Source organism: Meleagris gallopavo, chromosome 5 (genome assembly GCF_000146605.3).
Source record: "Meleagris gallopavo isolate NT-WF06-2002-E0010 breed Aviagen turkey brand Nicholas breeding stock chromosome 5, Turkey_5.1, whole genome shotgun sequence".
NCBI classification, from domain to species: domain Eukaryota; kingdom Metazoa; phylum Chordata; class Aves; order Galliformes; family Phasianidae; genus Meleagris; species Meleagris gallopavo.
Genome location: NC_015015.2, coordinates 27989446 through 28011414, shown reverse-complemented (window position 1 = coordinate 28011414; position 21969 = coordinate 27989446). Strand labels below are relative to the sequence as shown.

General features: G+C 40.2%; 1 protein-coding gene across 1 annotated transcript in view; it reads left to right on the top strand.

Annotated features, from left to right (window-relative positions):
• The first annotated feature begins 82 nt into the window (after positions 1-82).
• ZFYVE26 (zinc finger FYVE-type containing 26) overlaps positions 83-21969 on the top strand; it is a 43464-nt gene continuing 21577 nt past the window's right edge. Inside the window, 22 exon segments of the mRNA XM_010711549.3 lie at positions 83-217; positions 407-608; positions 1473-1551; positions 2378-2467; positions 3067-3616; positions 4596-4726; positions 5528-5692; positions 6871-6959; positions 7253-7413; positions 10817-10999; positions 11563-12216; positions 13321-13410; positions 14129-14197; positions 14633-14784; positions 14996-15194; positions 15549-15812; positions 15961-16080; positions 16368-16532; positions 17943-18170; positions 19563-19668; positions 20307-21046; positions 21645-21841. Coding sequence (XP_010709851.1) covers positions 418-608; positions 1473-1551; positions 2378-2467; positions 3067-3616; positions 4596-4726; positions 5528-5692; positions 6871-6959; positions 7253-7413; positions 10817-10999; positions 11563-12216; positions 13321-13410; positions 14129-14197; positions 14633-14784; positions 14996-15194; positions 15549-15812; positions 15961-16080; positions 16368-16532; positions 17943-18170; positions 19563-19668; positions 20307-21046; positions 21645-21841 — 4623 coding nt within the window. The 5' untranslated portion in view covers positions 83-217; positions 407-417.

Here is a 21969-nt window from a genome sequence, read left to right as displayed (position 1 = left end):
GGGAGGGCGGGGCTAGCGCTGCCCGGGGCCCTTAGGCACCGCCCGGCTCCCCAAAGAAAGATGGCGGCTTGTTTACCTTCTGTCCCGGCCCGGCCAATGAGCGTGCGCCTCCCCGTGCCCGCCCGGCGGCGCGGTCAGCTGAGGCTCCTCCCAAGATGGCGGCGGCAGTAGCGGTGCTTTGGTAGAGCCGGTGCCGCTGCAGCCCCCGCCCCGTCAGGTAACGCTAACGGGGGGATTGCCCGGCCGCTCCGCGCTGAGAGGCGGGGGGCGGCGGGAGTGCCCCGCGGGGCTCTGTAGCGGTTTAATCCCCCATCGGCGCGGCGGGAGGCCCCGAGGGCTGGCGTCGGCTCCGTGTGAAGCGGAGACCTGGGGCCTCCCGGCATCGCTCCGCGTGTCCCCTGGCCAGGTGCCGGGAGGATGCATCCCTTCGGCGAGGAAGAAGCGGCCTCTCTGGAGCGGCTCTTCGGGTTCTTCTGTGAATGCGTGCGGAGCGGGCGCTGGGAGTTGGCGCAGGCCTGCGTGCCACAGCTGGGCCGGTGGCGGGGCGACGGCCCCGGGAAGGTGGAGACCATCCTGGAGGCGCTGGTGGCCTGTCCGCGGGCGGCCGGGTAAGGAGTGCCGTTCTGCGTCCGACGGCTGCTGGCTGCGGGAGGCCGGCGGGACGTGGGGCGTAGTGCGGGCTTCTGCGCTGAGGCGTGTCGGATGTGTCCAGGCATTTGGTTCAGAGGAACGGTGCCTTTCTAGCGCTGCAGGGTGTGCTGCTATCCTCGGGAGGGTTAAAGCTTAGTGCCGTTTTGCTCAACGAGTACGTGGTCGTACTTCACGTTAAGGTTTGTGCAACGGTAAAGGTTCTGGGAAAGGCTGCTATGCTATCTTTTTTCTTTCTGTTTTCTTTTCTTAGTTCCTTTGACAGTGCCGGCTTCGAATACTAACTTGGAAATGTCTGTATAAGTACTGGAGCTTGTGAAAAGCTGATGCAAGTTAGAAGGCTTTTTGTTTGTTTAATCAGTATAGTAGATTAACTTTAATTAGGATAGACAGCTACGCTTGTGCTGCTGTGATATAAGAGTTTGCTTCATTTTGGGGGCTAGAACTAGATGGGACAGGAAATAGCAGCTTGGCAAACAGTCAGATTTCAGAGAAATCTGCTGAAGCACTGAAAGTGGGTTCTACAGACTGAACTTTAGACCAGAAATACATTTCATTGTTTTGAAGGAGAGAACTATGGCAACAGTATTGGTTTCTCACAGATCGAAAAGCAGTTATTTACACAGCAGAAATAATTGAGCGACTGTGTAAGTAATGTTAATGTTCTGTGTTCTCTGTATTCTTTTCCTGCTAGAGTCTTCAAAAATTTAGTCATTAGAAGGCATAAAGAAATAAAAAAATAAAAGTAAACTCTGTTTTCCATGATCTGAGAAAAGGGAATGACGTTGTATAGTCTGATATATCCATGTTTATTGCTTCTACAGATGTGGACAGAACTGCAGCCCATGGAGAGCTGCATGGCTTTGGCTTCTTGTGCTGGAAAAATGGCTTGCAAGGAATCAGGTACAGAAGTTAGTTCTAGCTGTCTTCCAAATGTGGAGTGTTTTCCTTGTTACTTGTTTGTAACAGTAGCTTTTCCTGCTGTTCATGGAATCAAGCTTTCAGGGTAGCTGGTCTATTGGTTTTTCTTTTACCAAACTTCTCAAGAAACAACTGTTAATCTTTGAAAGTGACTTTCTCTTCTGTGCGTTGGAAATTAAAAAGTAGGGTTTTTTGTTGTTGTTGTTGTCTTTTCCTTGGGTAATAGAAATTGTTTTTTTTTATCACTGAGTATTCCTGTAACCAGAAAGGCTTGAGTCTGTCAAGTTCTGCATTTGTGTAGCACCTTTCTTACCTAAATGAAGAAATAGTTCAGGAATCAGAGAATTCTTTATTAGCTTTTGATGCCGTGGGAGTTTAACATGTGCTTCGCTCTTTTCAGAATGACAGATGTGACCTGCTTCATGAGTGAAAGAGAAACTAGTCTTTTTCCTTATTTGTCTTTATTTGCATACGCTGGGTAGTGTGGTCATGTATGTGTTTTTGGTGGCATGTGGGGTTTTTTGTTTTTTTGTTTTTTCCATTTTAAATTCACTTGTTCTTGTCACTGCTAAATTGATGATATTGTAATTCCTGGGGAAGTTATATTTGTCTCCTATTCCAGTGGAATCCACTGGTGCAGCAGCACGTTCTAGATGTGGAATAGTCTTCAATTGAGAGTTAAGTTTCTTCAGAGAGATATTTGTCTGCCTTAAAAAGTTAATGAAATAGCTAAGATTCAGTTATGATAGTACAGATAAATAAAGCTTATATTGGTTAATAATTTCCACATTCTCTTTTATTGTTTCAGAAAACTGTACCTGTTGTTCTTCAGAGAGAAACAGAATTTTTATTGTTCTTGGAAGAATTGCAGAAAGATGTCTCTGAAGAAGTCCTCAAGGTGAGCTGCCTAGCATATCTGGCTGCTTCTTGTCAGTTATGCGGAATGTACAACCTTAACAGTTTTGTGTATATTTCCGTCTAACCTCCAAGATTGTAGTAGATTGCACTTCTGTCCTTATTGTTGCACAGAAGTATGAGATTCATCAACTTCATTGCAATTTCTTTCAGGGGTGTAATAATGGATAGTTATCTTTTGATCCAGCAAAAGAAAATAAAAAATAAGGGCATTGTGGACTTACCTTGTAGCGTTCTCATTTTGCTAAGAGGTAGAAGAGGGTAGTGCATCTGCCATCCCATAGGAGCTGCTGGTGTGTACTAAGACATTGGTGTAAACTTACTTATGAGCATATGACCAGTGAGTGTAGTGTAGTTGTGTATTATAGGTTTAGTTACATTTTGTTATGTATTTAAGCATATCCACTCTTCTAGGGGGACTACTGGATAATGTAGACTCCAATTACTGAATTAGCTAGTTAATGTCATGTTTCCAAATTGATTTATCGTCTTGCTTTCAAGTGTATCCTATTTGCATTAAAAAAAATAATCATATTATCTATGGAGTCCAGAAGGTGTAATTTTCTATTCTTTCCCTGTCAGGAGCTGTTTCAAGCGTATGTGTGCACCCAGAACAGACATGCTGCAGACATGAAAAGAAGAGAGGGCTGTTCTCAGAGGTTCAGTTTGGATGTTGTTTCTGCTCTCCGAAAGCTTTTGTTACGAGCTCCACAGAGGGCACAGGTCCTGCTGGAGTTCTTCCAGGAGGAACAAGACACACACAGCCCTTCAATCCAGCAGTACTGCTCTCTGCAAAACATCTTTGTGGAATTTCTTCGTGACTCCTTGATATCTCTGCAGAGGCTTCAGTGCGGTTCTGAGATTTCAGAGCTAGATCAACGAGAACTAGTAGATATAATTTATTCTGTTCTCAGTATGGTGACTTTTGAGGTGGAACATCAGGCTGATGAACTGCAACACCTATTCAGGGAGCTCTTGGATGTATGCTGGGCTGAGGGAAGCCCACTGAGGGAGGAGAAGCTACTAAGCTGTATGCTGAGGAAGCGGAGCCGTGGTCTATTAAACCTATATAGCAGTGTTCTCGTAGATAAAACAAGAGAAAAATTTCTGGTATCAAAATCAATAGGAAAAGGTTTGTTTTTCTTCTTTCATTATTGTGGTTTCTTGTTTAACAATCCTATTTAGGCATTAAACAGACAAGGAATCAGGCCGTGCTCTTGCTGAGGTGCCTTTACTTACAAGCTGTGAAGTCCTGTAAAAGATGATGCTAAAATGACTTGAAGCAAGGATCTGACATAGGAATACTGGGTCTCTTCCTACATTTCTGCAATCTGTATGGCTCTTCTGTCTGAGCGTTTTCTTTACCACCCCATATTGTGCTCTGTTTTAATTTCTTGAGTGTTTCTCTGTTGAAGTTTTCTTTAAAAAAAAAAAAAAAAATTGCTTGTAGAAAATTGGCATTCCACGTGTATGTAAAATTCTTATTGGTTCAATTCCAGCCTGTGGTGAACAGTGTTGGAGGATGTTTTATTTCAGGCCAATTTGTTTTCTTTCAATAATAGAGATTGCTCAAGAGACGTTCAGGCTGGTGTGGTGTGGCAGATTGGCATGTCTGGTAATAACTACAGATAGGGCTTCCTTGTAGGACAGAGAAATAGATATGTGATCCCCTTCCTTCTTAGTGGAAGCAATTGAATTTTCACTTTGCACTGGTCTAAGACAAGGCTTTGCTAGGCCCTGCGAGCAGCATAGTGTCTCAGGACAGAAGTGGGAATTCATGCAATGTATAGGTAAGATTTGAATAACAGGAGAAAGAAATGCATTATGACCTGAGCTAGTGTAAGCAACCTGTGTGCTGTACAGGCTTCTGCTATGTTCACAACTGTCCAGTATCCTGTTTTCCTATCCATCCTATTTCTTTTTTTACCATACTACTTCCTTCCTTGATTTTTCTCGTGATCCAGTAACAGCATCTGAGCATCTTAACAGTTAACATAAAACAGTATTCAAGGAAATGTTGAGGGTTCATCAGTTTCAATTAACAGCAACTATGCTTCTTTTAAAGATTCTGCTCTATCTATACTGGTAGGTAATCCTGTGATATTTTTTAGGATCATCTGAGCAGCTGGATACAGAGCGAACCATGATGAATTTGTTTTCAGATCACAAAGAAGCTTCTTCATGGAAGACAGCATATTTCTACTGCTTGAGCAGTAGTAAGCACTTCCTGGAACAAATTCTGGTATGGCCAAAAAAAACATTTAGTTGCGAGTGGGGTTCTCCCTAAAGTCAGTCCTTTTATCTGGTGTTGCCCAGAAGAGTTTTTTTCAAATAGTGTTTATTAGGATTCACAACTTATAAGAACACGGAGTTGACTGATGATAACTCCCCTACTTCTAGTTGTATGGTGAACTCAAAGCCTTCAGTGAGATTTTTGGAAAAGCACATCTGCATGCAGATCAAATCTTAGATCTTCAGATTTTAAGAAGTCACATTTTCCATTTTTGTTTGTTATGCCTGTTGATTTACTCCGTGGCCTGGGTCTGATTGGTTAGCTTTTCTGATGCTGATAGCTGGGGCAGTGAAACTCAGGAGTTGGCAAGGTAAAATTTTGTGTTTTAAAGAGTGTTGAGTTCTTACAAAAGATGCTCTGGTAAGATTTAAGTTATTTGAGCATATTTACATTGAAGCAATAGCATCCAGGTAGGTGGTAACTGTTCAAATGTGGATTTAAGCTATTCGAGTTGAATGTAGTTGTATTTCTAGATAAGATGCTCACTCAAGTTTCTTATGTAATGCTCTTGACAGAGACATAGTCCACAGAAAGCAAGCATTTGAAATGATGTTTTTTTTCGTCCAGTTTTATGGAAAAGTAACTTGATGGCTTGTGAAATACAAGGTTTCCTTTAGGAAAGTTTCAGATGCAGAGCTTCTCTATTTTAGTGAAGATAATGTTGAAATGACTTCTTACTTACATAACCCATTAAGTATTATGAATCTTTACATCTTGGGAAGATAAATGCTTCTTCCCTTTGTTTTCTAGGTGACAGCATTAGCTTTGCTGAAAAGAGAAGACTTCTCAGGCCTGAGCAGCTTATTGAGGAGAGAATTCAACCCCCTCAGCCGCCTTCTGGTATTGCTAGGATGGACTCACTGTCAAAGCTTGGAATCAGCAAAAACATTGCTGTGGACTCTTCACAAAACTCAGGTAATCAACAGAAAGCAAGGGACAGTGTCCCAGTCTGAATCCAGTGAATCCAGTTTGTGTACTTAGGTTGTTAGTTGAATTTCTGTGTTTGTTTGTTTTAAATTTTCCTGTGATTTGCAAGAAAAATTTACAACCTCAAATTGTGAGAATCTGAGTTGCAGATTTTCTTTAAATAAAGAAAAATAAAGAATTTCCAATCTTTCTCAAAAGGGAAGTTGAGGAAAAATTAAGATGCTACAGTTGTATGTAAGTAATGCAGTTGGATGCTCTTCTTGTTACTCCTCAGCTGCGATAAGTGTATGATTGTGCAGGTGATCTTGAAAGTTTATCTTGCACAAGCTGTTCAGCCCTTTGCTGTTAACATAAGACAGACGGTGACAGTTGTTGGCTAGTTTTGAGAAGAGCCAAAGGACATTTGATCAGTGTTATTTCATCTAGTGAATAGTTTCTGGATGGAGATTGATTGTAGTCGGAAGTAAAGTGAGAAGTAACCTGTAACAAGGGAGCTTGGAAATTTCCCTTACCCCTTCTCAAAATAAGGTGATCAGTCACAGGACCTGTGATTGAAATAACCTCTTCGTTTAATAGTCTTCCTCTTTGATGAAGACTGACAGTTCTAAATCTGAGGATGTAGGTGCAGTTCAGGTGATGTTTGCTTTGTAGACAAGTGACATGAGTGACAGAGGTGATGAAGGGAGCCCTGCACTGCTGGATCTTAAGGGCAGGCCTAGTATGATACTGCTTCAGGGAAGTTACAATCTAACATTTATTCAGTAGCCTCTGCAAAATGAATGCCTTGAATCTGGTTTTAACAGGTAGGCATCTGCAGTAGAAGAGCACGTGGAAAAGGAGAGTGAGTGCTATGTAATTAATTCTAGAGGTCAAGGTGTGTTTTAAGAAGCATTAGCTTTGTTTTTGAAGGCTAACCTTGAAAAGCAGTGAATTCATGTTTGCGTGGTCTGTAAGTGAATTGTGTGGAGGCTGATGGATTTTAATGTTCCTTCAGAGTAGCTTTTTTTCTTCTTCCTGCCTTTGTAATAAAACTGGCAATTTTCTGCACTTGAAAGCTACCCCTGGGTAGGAGTCTTATGAACCCCCATCTGTGACACGAGCTTGTTTCTGCTGTTGGATTAGAGGATTTGTTGTAAAGGGATTCTTTTGTTTGTCTTTCTATTTAGGATTTGTGCAATGATTCAGTACTAAAAGATTTCTGTGATGGGCTCTGGGCTCAAGTGGAAGTTCTTGAATGGTGCATAAAGCAAAACAGGTGAAGTAGAAGAACTTTTTCCAAACTGTCTTGCTAAAGCTGCCTGCCTGTTAGTCACTGTTATATACAAGTAGAAATTGTGCTCTCTTCTGTAAATACCAGCTACTCATCTCCTGGTATCTGCATAAGCCAAGCTCTTGAAAATACTTCGTGGGCGCTACTTACATTATTTGTCTAACTTCCTAACTGCTGTAATTTGGTTGAATGCAAATTAGAGGGGGAAGTATATCTTTAAACATGGTAGAAGGAAGGACCTAAATCTATGTCACCTCTTTATTTGTTCTCTCTTGCAGTATTACTATCCCAAGAAAGGTTCTTTTGCAACACTTGCACAGTCTGGATTGCCACACTGCGATATACTCTCTTCACCACCTCACTAATCTTCTGACTCTAAATGAAGAGGATGTTATTGAGCTGTTTCAAAAAGTTCCTCCTAGAGACCAACAGTTGCAGGGTAAATGAGTAGAATAAAGAGAACTCAGGAAAACCCCTGGTCCTGCTCAGTATTTCTGCCAGGAAGAGTCTGTTCTTTTGACTTATTTCTGTAAATAAGGAAGATATTGTTTATTGATTCTTTTAGAGACTAAAACTAGAGATCATGTGGAAATCAGCTTAGAATCCTTTAGGAGACTAAACTGTCTCCTGGGAAGGAGCTGTGAGATCTCTTTAATCTCACAAGGACACACCTTTGTACGAATTTTTTCAAGGTAGTAGGATTTTGCACATGCTCGGAAATTTATATGCACTTTTTACATCTTGTTTCAGAAAAATTATATAATGACCTTCCTCTTTTGATACTTAAAGCTGAGTGAATTCTGAAACTATTTTTTTTTTATTCACTGTTGCTTACATGTTGTATAACAAACATGGCTTGAACAGTGTGTTTTGAATTTCAGCTATCTCTGTACTTCAATTTAAAACCGAAGGACAAAACCATATGAAATTGGCAGTGTCTCATGCTGTAACATCTTCACTTGTAAAAGATATGAAATGTTGTTTTCATTTTTGCTTCCTTTTACAATTAAATCTTACTAAATCTTAAGATTTACCTATTTACCTTCAGGCTGTCTTTATGTCCCTCTTTCCTATCATTTTCTCACATCCCAGTTTGGTCCTAGAATTACCTGATATTGCTGGTCACATCAGTTCACTTAGAAGTGACTGTCCTTACACACTTGCTTGTGTGCAGTTTATGTCCAGTTTTGACCGCTGTAATTTTAATACTGTTTTCTGACATGGCCTCTTAACAATGCTACAGAAGCTCAGTCTTTCCAAGTATACCAGAAACTAAGAAGTTGCAACATTCTGTGTGTTGTTCCTTCTTTGGGGGGAATTCCTAAATGTGCAGTTTCATCTCCAGTTACATGGATGAAGCTTTTGACGATTGCTATCCAATATCATATTATTAAGATACCAATTTCCAGTCCTGTATTTATTGACCTTGTTAATGTTGCCCCATGAGTGTTATCCTGAATAAGTCTTAAAAAAACAAACAAACAAGAAAACAACCTGTCATGATTGAGACCCCTATATAGACTCCATATTCAGAGTTCTTGCTTTTTGAAAATAATTGTTTTGGTCAGTGTTAATAATAGATTGTTAATCGCTGGTAACATTTAATTATTTTCTCTTTGACTTCTGTTATATATCCTTCGAAGTCAGGAAGAGGCAGTCCTGTCAGATCTTCTGGGAGCTGCGTGACTGTTGCAAATGAACTCTAGCTGTAGTTTTTCTTTCAGATCCCCTTAATTTGCAGAACTAGTTAATGAAGGCAAAATTTCAGTACTCAAAATTTACAGTATAATTAGATAATTGCATAAACACAGATTTATAGAAACTCCTTTAAAATAATGTCTTTTGAACTTTTAAGGGAGGATTAGAGTAATGAAGTTTTAAGTTCCTATTTTATAGTGTTAACAGGCATTTTTTCCTCTCCTCATCCTACTTTCTTCCCCTTCTTCCTTCTCTTGCTGACACATCTGTCAGCTGCAGTAGTGAAACTGAAGTAGCAATAGTGGTTGACAGTTGGAAGGTACCCTTCAGAACGGTGCATTACTAGTTTGTGTGTCATCAGTCTCAGTAACAAAGAATTCCCTATGTGTGAAATAATTCAACAGTAAGATATTAATGTTTCTAGGGTAGGAAAGTCAAATGCTTGTGGTTCTAGGTTGTTTTTTTCAGTACGATGCGAGGAAAAGGGTTGGTGTAGATGCAGATACTGACACAGGTACTCTCCATCTGCGTCTTTCTATGAGCATATGTGGAAGGCAAAACTGTACTAAACTTCATTAGATTACCACTGTCTATCTTACAGTGACTCTGGCTAGCGTCTTGCTTGTCATTGCACTGTATTTATCAGACCTCTGTCTCCACATACCTGAAGTTCTCTTAACACAGTGTTGAGAGCTTTTCAGGCACTATATAGCAGTGGAGATCTGGTGCATTGTAGTGGTACTCTGGCTATGTGAATTCTGAGAAGGATTCATGCTTGAGTGTTTTCTCATTTCTGTCTGTTGCTGCTACTGTTTTCAGCAGTGCTGCTGTGTTTTATAATTGCATTGGTAGAGAATAGTGGGTTTTCAACTGTATCGGCTCTCAGGGCTTTGTTTTGGCTGTTCTCAGTTTTTGGGAGAGTTCAGACTGGTGTTGTTTTTCTTTGAAACCACATCTGTGCCTTGTAGAGGACAGTACCAGAACACTTTCTAGGTAATGCTCTTCAGTCTCAGCATTTGGATGGGCACCTTACCAGTGCATGAAACCAGTCTCTGTTTAAAATGTTTTGTGAGTGCTTTCTCTGCATGACATTGGCAGTGACAATCTACCCCTTGTATAAGAATGGAGAAGAGAGGATTCCAGCACTAACTTATTGCTGATGTTTTTTAAAATTTTGTTTTCCATTTTTTACTTTTGCATAGTAACTTAATAACTCATTTAAAACTTAAATAACAGAATATATGACTCTACACTTCCTACGTGAAGGAGGTGCTGACAGGACTTTTGTGCCATTGTAACTACAGTGGAATATCAGAGTTGTAAAGGAACCATGTCTCTGGCATGTGACAGTGATACCTCCTTTCCTTTGAAAACAGCAAAAGAGGAAGGAGTGAGTGTAGTATTTCTTTAAGCTGCTTTTAAGTTGCACTCAAACTGTGGGACTGTACTTTTTGTTGCAGTTCATATATGGTAAATATGACCAGCTATTGTGGATAGAATCAAAAGGCAGCATTTATTAGCACAAATCTGTAGAAATGGTGATACTCTAATCTCACAAGTCAGTGACTAGCCAGTCTACACTGTCTTTGATGTTATCTTTCTACTTACCTATTGTGTGATAGAATATGAAACTCTAAAATGTTGGAACAATGTGTTGTAAATGCAAAAGTGCAGCTTAACCACTTTTCTCTAGTGAGACTTTTCATGAGAAGATTTTGATCGCTCTTGCTGTAGCCGTATCCTGTAGCACAGACTTGCAGAATATATTGTTTTAAAATGCTGTGAGGTAACAGTGAGGTAGAGCAAAGCTGGAAAGGAGGTGACACTGGAGGAGAAGTTCTTTATGGAGAGAGTGGTGAGGCACTGGAACAGGCTGCCCAGAGAGGTTGTGGATGCTCCGTCCCTGGAGGTGTTCAAGGCCAGATTGGATGGGGCCCTGGGCAGCCTGGTCTGGTATTAAATGGGGAGGTTGGTGGCCCTGCATGTGGCAGGGGGTTGGAGATTCATGATTCTTGAGGTCCCTTCCAACCCAGGCCATTCTGTGAGAAAGAAAGACCAGGAAAGTGTGGGAACTGCAAAAGGCAATTTACTTTTTTTTTTTTTGAAGCTTGCTACCCTCTCACCAACCTTGTTTTCTTCCACAGCAGCACCACTCTCTAGTGCTCTCAGCCAGCAACGCAGTCTGGCGCTGTTTAGAGCATTTTGTGCCATGAAGTATGCTATCTATGCTCTCTGTGTGAATTCCCATAAGCATTCCAAGTGCAAAGATTGCATACGCAGCCTTCTTTGTGATATCCCTGAAGACACAGCTTCTGGAGAACCAGCAGGTGACTAGCTTGCTTTCTCAGTTTCAGTGACTTATACTTTTGCATTTGTTGAGCTCTGAATTATCATGTAAGTGTACGTTCTGTGTGTACTCAGTGGGCTATGTGTGTTTTGCAAACAAGTATGTTGGCATTTCTGAGAGGTCTTGTTAACTTTAGTAAAGATGGATATGGATAGAACAAGTATCTGTCTTGTTCTAAAGCATTTATTAGATTAAAATATAATGCAAAAAGGAAATTATGGAATGTTTGTAACAGGGATGCTTTTCTAAGAGCTCACAATTTCCCAGAAAGTCCCAGTCTCCCAAAATCTGGGATTTTTTTTTTGTTATGACTAGAATGTCTGTAATCTGAATTTGCACATCGTTGCCCAGGGTGACGATTGGTGCTGCTGAGAGGAAAGAGGAAAGTCACCATTTTGCATTTAAAAAGATAAACATACATGTTTATCACCTCTGAGCTACTGGGACAGTTGTCTTGGGGATTTGCTTAGGGGGCAGATATGGGAGGAAAGAACTCTTGGAAAACATTGTAAGTGTTCTTTATTTTTGTTTTCACATGTACAGATTGTTCTCCTGTCTTTTCTCAATATCTTGTGAAGTGTCACCAGTTCTTAAGGAGTGTTCCTGTCCCGCTGCGCCTGGAGGTTCTGGAGAACATCTTCTCCTTGCTTTTTGTTTCCTACAGTGACCTCCACAGTGACAATCTTCTACCAGAGGACTATGCAGAGGATGATGATCTTGACAAAAAGAGTTCTGCTGTGAGTGTAGAAGGCAGTGCCAGTCAGCGGTCTTCTGCATCAGAAAGTCCACAGCACCTAATAAAGGCTGGAAAGAAGTTAGAGAGGTATCCGTTTGCTGCTCGGACCGATCACTTGGACATTCAGAATCTTCCTGACTTGGAGCAGTGTGGCAAAAGCTGTGAATCCTCTAGGCTGAGCTACCCAGATCTGAAACACTTCACCAGCAGCGTCACTGGATTTTTAGTGGATGATGTGGCCATGGATGCCTTCCTCACATTGCTCCTCAACCATCTGGAAGAAATTCAGAGTTCTCTCCCATGGGACTCCAGTAATGTTCTTCGTGAAGAGCTGGAGCTTGTTGAGTGCTTGAACCTTTCTGCAAGCAGAGATGGCTTTGGAAGTCGTGTATTACAGTTCTCCAAATACCTTTCTGAAGCTCACTGGCGTTATAAGGTAGTGATGAGCAACAGAAATGCAGGTAGGATTTGTATTTGGCACTTTCTGGTATATGAACTCTGTTCAGTTACAGCTCTTCAGGCAATGCTCTCAAGACTAAGTTCCCTGAGCATCTTGGTGAAGGAGAATGCATTTTGGCAGATATTAGGAGAATGACCTAGTTAGGGATCACCTGGTTTCTGCACCATTCTCTTAAGAGAATTATCTATTTTAATCAAAGTTCAGATTTCCATTTCCCTCTCCCATCCTCATCCCCCCATTGCTGTCAGATTTTTGCCTGTATCGGGGTGTTGCGTATTGTATATCTTAGACTGTGCAACATCTGGGCAGTATGAACCTCAAATGTGCCAAGCACATCAGTGTGGTTGTTAGAGGGAAAGGGCAGTTATATTTTGGAAATCTGTTTGAAGTGCTTGGGCACAAGTCTGGCACTGATCTCAGCTGTGTAAGGTTGTGTTCTGTAGTCACAGCTGTTTGATTGTAATTAGACCACCTCAGCCCTGTTGATAGCAGTTGCTTCACAACAGTGCTACTGAAGCAGGGCTGCTGGTGTCTGCTAGCTTTTATTGCACTGTTAGGGAAGGATATTCTGTTAGTGTTTCCAGCATGGAGTTCAAGATGCATAATATGCAGATTTTTTTCCACAGAGATGAAGGCTGCTAAGGGCATCCCGGTGTGTGTTATGCTACCGCTTTGCTTTTCTGGGAGCAGCTTTCCCTGTGTTCAAATCTTAATAGCAAATCTAACTACCTCTTTTGCTATTTTAATTCTTATTCTTTTTGCCTTGTTTCTAGCTGCTTATGTGCTTGGACAATACCTATTTTTCTGTGTAGTTGCACTCATTTGGAGTGTATGGAAGGTACAGTTTGTTCCAAGCAACATCAAATGCATATGTTTGAAAAAAATACATGCATTGTTGAATCACATCAAAATTGCTTCGAGCTACTGATTTAAACTCTACAGCAGAAGAGCTCTTTAGCTGAAATCAACTGTTTCCTTTGTTTGGAGATCTGCTATCATAGCTCTACTCAGGTAGATGTGCTGATAGATTCCTCAAGGTAGACAATCACTGTTATGGGCTGTCTAGCTATTTGGTAATTATTTGTTTAAATGTCTCCTTTTACAGAACATCAGCCTGCAGTTTCTCGGAGATGCAGCTCTTTAGTTAGGTGCACCAGCTTTAGGAAACGAGGTAGATCTCAAAGATACAGAACAGGTGAGTTGAAAAAATGGCTTGGAGAGGGCATCTCTGAAACATGCTGTGCTGAGCTCACAGCTTAATGCAATTAGACTTAATGGACTAAAAACAGAGAACTAGATTTATTTTTTTTCAACTAGTTTTCCGGCTAGTTTGAAGTGTCTTAGTCCAGTTCCACTTGGGCTGAGGCTGTTTCCCTAAAGCTCACTTGCAGAAATAAAACATCACTTATGTTAAATTCAGCTAAGGAAGTAAATTCTTTAACATGTATTCTGATTAGGGTTGGGGGAAAAACCTTACAACTTCTTTCCTCCTTTTAAGAATTTTTTCTTTCCTCCATTATATCCAATGACTGCTATATTTTCGTTCATATCAAATTAGTATTTAGAGTATGAATTCACAGGTACCTTTGTGACTTACACTGACAGCCATAAGATAAAGTTTTCTATTTAGATCTTAGAAAGTAAGCCTGGTTTCGGTTTAAGACATAACTGATAATTTATCACTGATGGGCTGCACCAACTTACAATCTCTTGCCTTTTTGTCAGCAGGTTTTTTTTTTGTTGTTTGTTTTTGTTTTTGTTTTTTTACATTAATTGTTGACAGTCAGAGACATCTCATTTGTGGAATAATTTTGAAGATCTTTTGCTGTTGCTTGTTATCTGCAATAAATTTTAATTACCTTTTCTAGAAAAAGCGTGTTTCACATGCTTGTTCTGATTTGTTTTTATTTTAGATGGGAAAGAGGAAACTTCCAGTCCATCGTGGGAAAGTACAAGTAGTGAGCTGAGTGCCAGTACCTCAGGTATTAAGCCACAAAAGTGATATTCCTTTGTCTTGCCAGTGTGCCATGATGAAATACTTGTCTGACTGATTAATGTAAATTACTTCTCTGTACAGGACAGAGTTAGAACTATTCAATGTCAGGATTTCCATTTTTGGCTGACGTATTTATTTTCTAATTAGAATAATATGCATCTCCTCTTCTAGAATAAGAAAATAGCATTTTTTTTCTGGGTATGTTTGGTTTGCAGGGAACTATGTTCTGACCAAACAGTGAGATCTTAAGAGAATCTTTAAGAAGGGGCTTATGTTACCCTCTTTACCTTAACATTTCTGTGTGATTCTGCTCCTGTGTTTCTGTTTGAAATACATATAGTGCTGTTATCTGGTAGCTGGCTGCTAACTAGTGAAATGTTTTGTTTTTCTATAATGGCTGATTCATTCTCTTGTCTTGCAGAGGGAAGTACCAGTAATGTGTCTGGCTCGGGTGATTTGGAAAGTAGAGGCAGACCACAGCAGCAAAATCCTCTAATTCCTATGATGCTTTCCCCACCAGAATCTCTGTTGGTTTCTTGTGTTTTGAGAGGAAACTTCACAGAAGCCCATCAGGTAAATGAGCTGTGTGTACCTTGTGCAATTTAGAAACTGGTTTGGTGTTGGCATTTGTGCTTATGGCGGTTGATCAAGTTCCTGCTCCTCCTCCATTAGCAAACACAGAGCTGAAGCATCTGCATTCCTTCAGAAAAGTCAGAAGTTTTTTTGACCTTTGAAAACTTCTTTTGATATACCCTGTAATAGCACTTATTGTTATTTGTGAAAGGTGGCTTTGATGTTCAACCTGGATACTTCACCTTGCTATGGTGAGTTGGTTTTCATGGAGCGCTACCAGGAGGCGGTACGAGAAATGGCCAGAGTGGAGCACAATATTGAGAATCAAGTGTCAGATGGTACTGCAGGCATCAGGAGGTCTGGCAGTGGCCGCTCAACATTGCAAGCTATTGGGAATGCAGCAGCAGCTGGTAAGGACTGTGGGTTTTTTTATTTATTTATTTGTGTGTGTTTGTTTGTTTTGAGTACTTCAAAAAGATGAGGGAGAAATACGAAACAGAAGAAAACAATTCAAGTATTGTCATAATTAGTGGAATAATTGTTCAGAAAGGTAAGTATCTCTTCTTTGATGTAAAAGGAAATCCAGAATACTGAAACACTGCTGGTGTTCTATTAGTTTCATCAATTCCACAGTAAAAATTTTGTAAAGCAGGCCTTCTAATGAACTACTTTCATAAAAGGTTGGAAAATAATTATCCTTGCCAGGATATCTGAGATAGAAATCCTGTGTAATTAGTGATTGTGTGTTTTGCTGACTTATGCAGGCATGGTGTTTTATTCCATCTCGGATGTTACTGATAAATTGCTTGCAACTTCTGGAAGTCTTGCCCCTACTCTCCAAGAAAACTTCTGGGTCAGCAACATCCAGCTGGAGCACACTGACCCTCTCTGGGAAGTCCTTGAGGACCTCAGTCCCTCAGCAATGGCAGCGTTTGACCTAGCTTGTACTCAGTGCCGTCTTTGGAAGACATGCAAACAGCTTTTGGAGACAGCAGAAAGAAAACTGTACAGCAGCCTTGAAACTCGAGGTAGGCTTTTGACTTGTAGAAAAAGCCTTTATATGAGCTGGTGTTTGTGCTAGCACCAGTGTTAGAATAATACAAACAATATGAAATTAGATTTTGTTTTCTCCTTTTTTTCATTCTTAACTTTTATTTTGTCCAATGACTTCTCCAGCTCACCGACCTGATTTTGTTTTGCTGCGTTCTGAAAGTATGAAGGGTTTCCCAGTGTTTCTTCAGCAAATAAGTAAAATTCTCAACTATTCCTGCACATCACAAGGGCAGTCCAAATCAGGTAGTGTACTTTGCTGATACAACTTTTATGTTTTAATTCTGTTGAATATTTTAGATTCTTGCCTTCTGTTGCAATGAAAGGTTAAGAAATTTTTCATTTCTTTACTGAGTATTTGATGAAAAGGGAGGGGAAGAACAACGAAAAAAAACATTCAAGCTCAGTTTTGAATTTATCGAGTCACTCAATCTGGCAAACTGGTGGTATTCTAATGCAGTTTTGATTCTGTGGGAATTTTTCTGTGCAACAGTATTTCTGTATTCATTGGTGTTTCTTTTATTTCTTTGTAGAGCTCTCAGAAGAGAAAATAAGCAGTTATTTTCGATGCAGCATTGTAGACCTTCTGCAAGCTTGCTATCCTGCCTTGACTGAGGAAAATATTACTAATGAGATTATTTTATCACAACGTTTGGATCAAATTCTAAAAGCACTGACACATGTTGAACGTTCTGTAGGTGAGTTATTTTTGTGGTCATGAAGACTGATAAAAGGATCTAGATGTTTATTGCGTCCTGAAAACTGTAAATCTAGTAGTAATGCTTTTTGACGCATGCATAAATGGGTAGGTTGCTCTGAAAGTAATGCCTCCTACTTATTTCTCTGGAAACTACAACAGATTCAAAGAGCGCAGTAACACTATTTCATGGTGCAAATTCTTGGCTACAGAATGATTTTTTTTTTAACATGGTCACAGTCACTGCCATTAGCTCTGCTTGTTTGCCAGCTATGAGTAAGAACCCCTTGCCATGCTTCTAAAAATCTGCACCAGCAGAGGTACCACTGTTGCTGTTGCCACTGCTGAAACGCACAACTCACCACCTCAGTGTGCTCACATTCTCTATCTGGTCTCCATAGATGTTCAGCAAGTATTGATGTCAATAGGTGCCATTTTTTCCACTTAGGGGAATTCACTAACCCACCTTTGCTTCATACATACTTCCATGTCAGACTGCCTCCCTGCTGTCATCTGTTGCACAGCAACAAAATGAATATTAGTGGGAAAGTTCAACCTCTACTGCCACCTACATCCACTTCTGACATCATGGGCCAACATAATAAAATAAGAGGCAGTCCTGTTGGGGCAGCCTCGTATGTATCTTTAAAATTATGAATACAAAATGTGAAATTTTGTCTGTAATTCTTACTGTTCTAGCATTTGTTTTCAAAACTAAAATTGTAATCTTGCCAGAGAAGAATGGAAAATGTAAATTTGAGTTGCTATTTTATTTATACTATTTTCTTCATTCATAGCAAAGAAATCTTGGAAGTATATTTTAACCTGGTTGCTTATACTTAATTGGATGTATTCTTATTGCTGCTTTTTCTGTAGCTTTTAGAAAAAGAAGGTAAACATGTAAAGTTACTGTAATGTAACATACCTTCCAATTTTCTTAGGCCTAACAAAAAATGGCTCGTCCTTTTCTGAAGGAGTCTTCCAGGATTGTGTTTTTTCTGCCTTTTCTCGGAGTTCACTTAATTGTACTAGAATCTTTTTTTTTCCATTTTCTGAACTTTCAAATGGCATGTTTATGTTTAATGTTTATAAAATACTTCAATTATTTTAGTTTGAACGAGCACTGGGAGACTTGTAAGGGCTGAATGTTTTGGAATATAGTGCATGATCAACAGTTGTGTTTTGGAATAAGCTTATCTATTATTGATATAACCAGATATATTTTAGGCTTTTCTGAGATGCTGTTTGCAAGGATACCAATTTAGATGAATCATGTTCATCACTACTAAACCACTTCTCTCTTTTTCCATTTTTTTAAAAAATGTACTTTCTCCAATTCTGCAACCACACTTTTTTGACATTTAGTGCTGGCTTAGTCTTGGATATGTGTTTTCTTTTTTCCTTAAACCAGACTCTAAAGGGAGCCTGCTTGGCACCTTGGTGGAACAGGCCTCTCTGAAACCTGTGGAACTGGAGAAACACCTAGTTTGGAATCAAATGCAGCTCTTGCTGAGAACCCTTGATCAGCATTTCCAAACCTCCCCAGAGAGCAACACGAAGACAAACTTTGTGAAGATGTTCTTTGACTACATTGCTACACTGGCTGCTGTTGTGTTACGAAGTCTGAATACAGAGCTAGGTAAGGTGTTTCTGCCTGAAGCCTAAGTATAGGTGAAATAGCTAGGCTGTGTGGTTTATCTGATTCTGAGAGCTATATAAAATGTCTCTTTCCTAAACAAGCCTACAACCTGCACGTAGATCTTTTGATTTCTACTTATTATTGTACTACTTTATTTCTTAATATCTATGCCACCTAAAGCTAAGATAAAAGTAGCCAGTGGCAGTGGATAAATCAGAACAATAATGTTAACTGCTGACGCAGGTTCTGCACTTGGTTTGAATGAAATAAATGACTCCTGCCCTTCCAAGGTTGCTGCCCTACAAAGCAAGAATGATTTTTGCATCCTGTGGGGGTCAGTGTGCTGTGCACTTCTTGGCTCTCTTAGCAGTAACCGGTGTCTTGCTGCCCTACAGGATAGGAAGGGAATGTGCAGACAGTTGCACAGAGGTAAGCAGGCAGAATTTTTTCTTGTGAAATCACTTGCTGATAGTGGTAAATGAAAAGAATTGCATCATCGGCATATAAAGCTGTCAGAAGAACAGAACTGTTCACTGACAGGGGACAAATACTGCTTTGTTTTTAACACTGACTCCAACTGAGCTGCACTAATGTGAAATTTCACAGCATTGCTTTCTGAGAATACTTTTCTAAGAGGATAAATGTGGAGGGTAAAGATCCATTTCCAAACATGCTGATTCAGCTGAGGCAGCCGGTATACCAACTGTAGCCTCTATATAGATGTAATTCAGTCCTCATGGTCTAACTGCCAAAGCCAAAAAACGTGTAATATTTAAAGGCTGAGTGAGTTTCTGGGGAACTTTCTTGTTCTACAAGGTGAATGGAAATGGTAAACTTGTTTGCTGAGTCTCTGTAAACAGACTCTCCTAACTTAGTATGAAGGTATTTCAGCAAAACTAGCTGGACTTTCACTCCTTCTATAAAAGCAGCTGTATTTCTGTAAATCCCCCTACCACCTTTGCTCACTTTGACTTGAACAAGACATGAGTTTACTAATCTGTATCCACAGACTCCTTGGAAAGCAATACTGCGTACCTTTGTGCCTCACTACAAAGGCGTATTACGGTTCGAGTATTCAGTCAAGCGGAAAAACTGGAATGTAGATCTTAAAAGCAAAAGATGCTCCACCCTGCCAGTTCTGGTAACTGATCTGATGAAGTGTGAGCCAGAGCTGCCAGGTTTGTGAGGGGTATTGTAGTTACAAATCCCTTGCAGTTCACTCTGGGTTTACCTCACTAATGTGAACATGGACATTCATAAACTTAAGAAAAGAGATTTCAGACTCAGGCTGTTAAAATTTGTGTTCCTAATACAAGACTTGGTCATTCTGTTGAGCTGATGAGTATTGTAATAAATGTTCTATATTGCTCTGATTTATTTTTATTTTTAAAGACTTAGCTGCAGAAGTGAAAGTGGGGAATCCTTTCATATTGTTACAGCAGAGTCCATCTCAGCTACTTTCTCAACTCCTGTTTGAAAGGCAGGTTCAACCTGACAGGTTGGTGCTTTTCAGATATTCTTCTCTAGGTTATTTTGATGCTTGTGATTTTGGACCTTAGCCAAGTTTGAAGTTCTCTCTGGCTTTTTAGCACAGCTTCCCTTTGCTACCTCCCACTCATAGGTCACTTAATGCTGCAAGGGTTGATCTGCAAGCATGTACCTGGTCAGTAGTTTCACTGCCATCATGAAAATTTTTGCTAGGGAGCACTAAAACTCCGTATTTTGGACAACTGCCATTTGTTTGGAAGAGGCAGTGTCTTTATATAGAATTTTTTAATCAAACGTATGACAGTTCAGAAACTGGACTTGCACCTTAAATGTGTAGTGCAAAGTAAAAGATACCAGTAAGACTACTTAAGAAGCATTAATAGCAAAATGTTTTAGTGTTGTCACGCTTAGGTGAAAGTCAGTGCTTGAGTATTAAGCTTGATTTCTTTCAAGGAATGGCTGCATAAGCTCTGAGTTATCAATGTTGTGTTGTATAAATTCTGTAGTACTGCGTAGATAAAAGATATGTACTCTTGCCATAGGAGAAGAATCTAGGACTGGACAATTTGAAAGATTTTTGAAAATCTGTAACTGTAAAGTACTGCTTGTGTGTGTTGGGTAAGCTGGTTCTGTTTTCTGTCCTTGCAGGCTTTCTTCGCTCTTGGCTAGAGAAGAGTTGAGCTTGAATGTGCAGCAAGTTATTGTTAACTGTTGCTGTGAAAGGCTGTCCTTGTGCAATTCAAGGCAAAAGAGCCAAGCAAAATGCCTTCTGACAAACATCAGCAACCTAGCACACCAGTGTACTGAATGCTGTCTGCCAGATGTTGAAATACCTTTCTCCAATCGTGCAATAACCTCTGAGGATGTCTACACTCTGGCCTCGTCCTCTGTGGCTGACTTGAGCCAGAACACGCTCACTGCCTCCTGCCTGGATTTCCTTAAGTCTCAGTCAAAGCTAACAGCCACAGTGGCATGTCTAAGTGCATCTAATATACAGAAAATTCCCAAATCAAGTTTGTCCTGGATGGAATTCTGGGACAAACGGGAATTGCCATTAGGTTTGGAACAGATTTCCAGGGAGTGTGAGGCATTGCTGAAGGAGTTCCCAATACTGGAAAGATTTCTGCTTGCTATGTTTGAGCCACTTCAGAATCAACAGGAAGAAGGTGGCAATTTGGCTGGTGTCTTCTCTGGCAGGACATACATACCTTTGGTTCTCCTAGGATTGCATTCCTCCACAGCTGTTAAGGTATTAATGGAAGTCTTTGAACAAGCACTTGCTGCAAAGGATTGGACTAGAGCTCTGAAGATCTTGGATCTGTACAGTCAGGATGTAGAGGAGCTAGTTGATGTGAAGGATGCTGTGCTGAGCTGTGCAGCTGCTGAAGGTAAGGATGAAGTTCAGTGTTCCTCTGCATTCCTCTGCCTTCCTCCCTCTTTTTCATTTATAGAGAGTACATCCTGAAACAAGGGATGGAAATGGAGGTAGTGGTTCTTGAGCAAATCCAAAGACAGAGGCAGATCCCTCCCTATTCTTCATTCTAAATTTGCTTTCTCTGGTGTAGTTTGTTTTGTAAATCTGCAGATCTTGATAGTAAACGTAAACTAAACCAATGTAGTACAAGAGAACAGGAAAGTGTCTTATGTAACTTGTATGTGAAGACCTGAATATGTCAGGAAATACTAATTATAGTACTACTCTTACTGCTATAAGAGATGATCCGTTATAATTGTCACACTTGGATGATGAATCCTGTGAAAGGAAAGGCCTTTTAAAAGTCTAAGGGTAGTAAATGTGCTATGTTGTCTTTGATTACTTTATGAGAATCTGGCGCTTGGCATCAGTCTTATACTGGTTATCCCACTATTTGCTTTTTCTCATAGTGGTGCCATTCAGTGCAGATAAGGGTGTTTTTGTTCTGTTTCTTTTATCTCTGCCAAATCACACAAGCTGAGCATTAAACTGATGGTTTGTTTTCTTTGCAGGTAAGGATGGTTGGCAGTACTTATTCCCAGTGAAAAATGCAACACTGAGAAGTGTGCTGGCTCTGCGCTGTTTGGACAAATGGCCACTCGATGCCTGTTTGGAAATTCTAGCTTATTGTAGTTCTGATTTGGACATAACTGATGAACTGAAAGCAAATCTGCAGAGCAGGAAGAGAGAACTTCAGGTTTATCAAAAGGTACAAAGCCATTCTTAAAGTAACCAGTTTCTTTAAGAAACAGGCAGCAGGGAAAAAATATGCTTGCCCTTTGGTGAAAAAAGTTGTAGCCCTTGGATCTATTTCAATTGTGATGTGTTTTTTTTTTT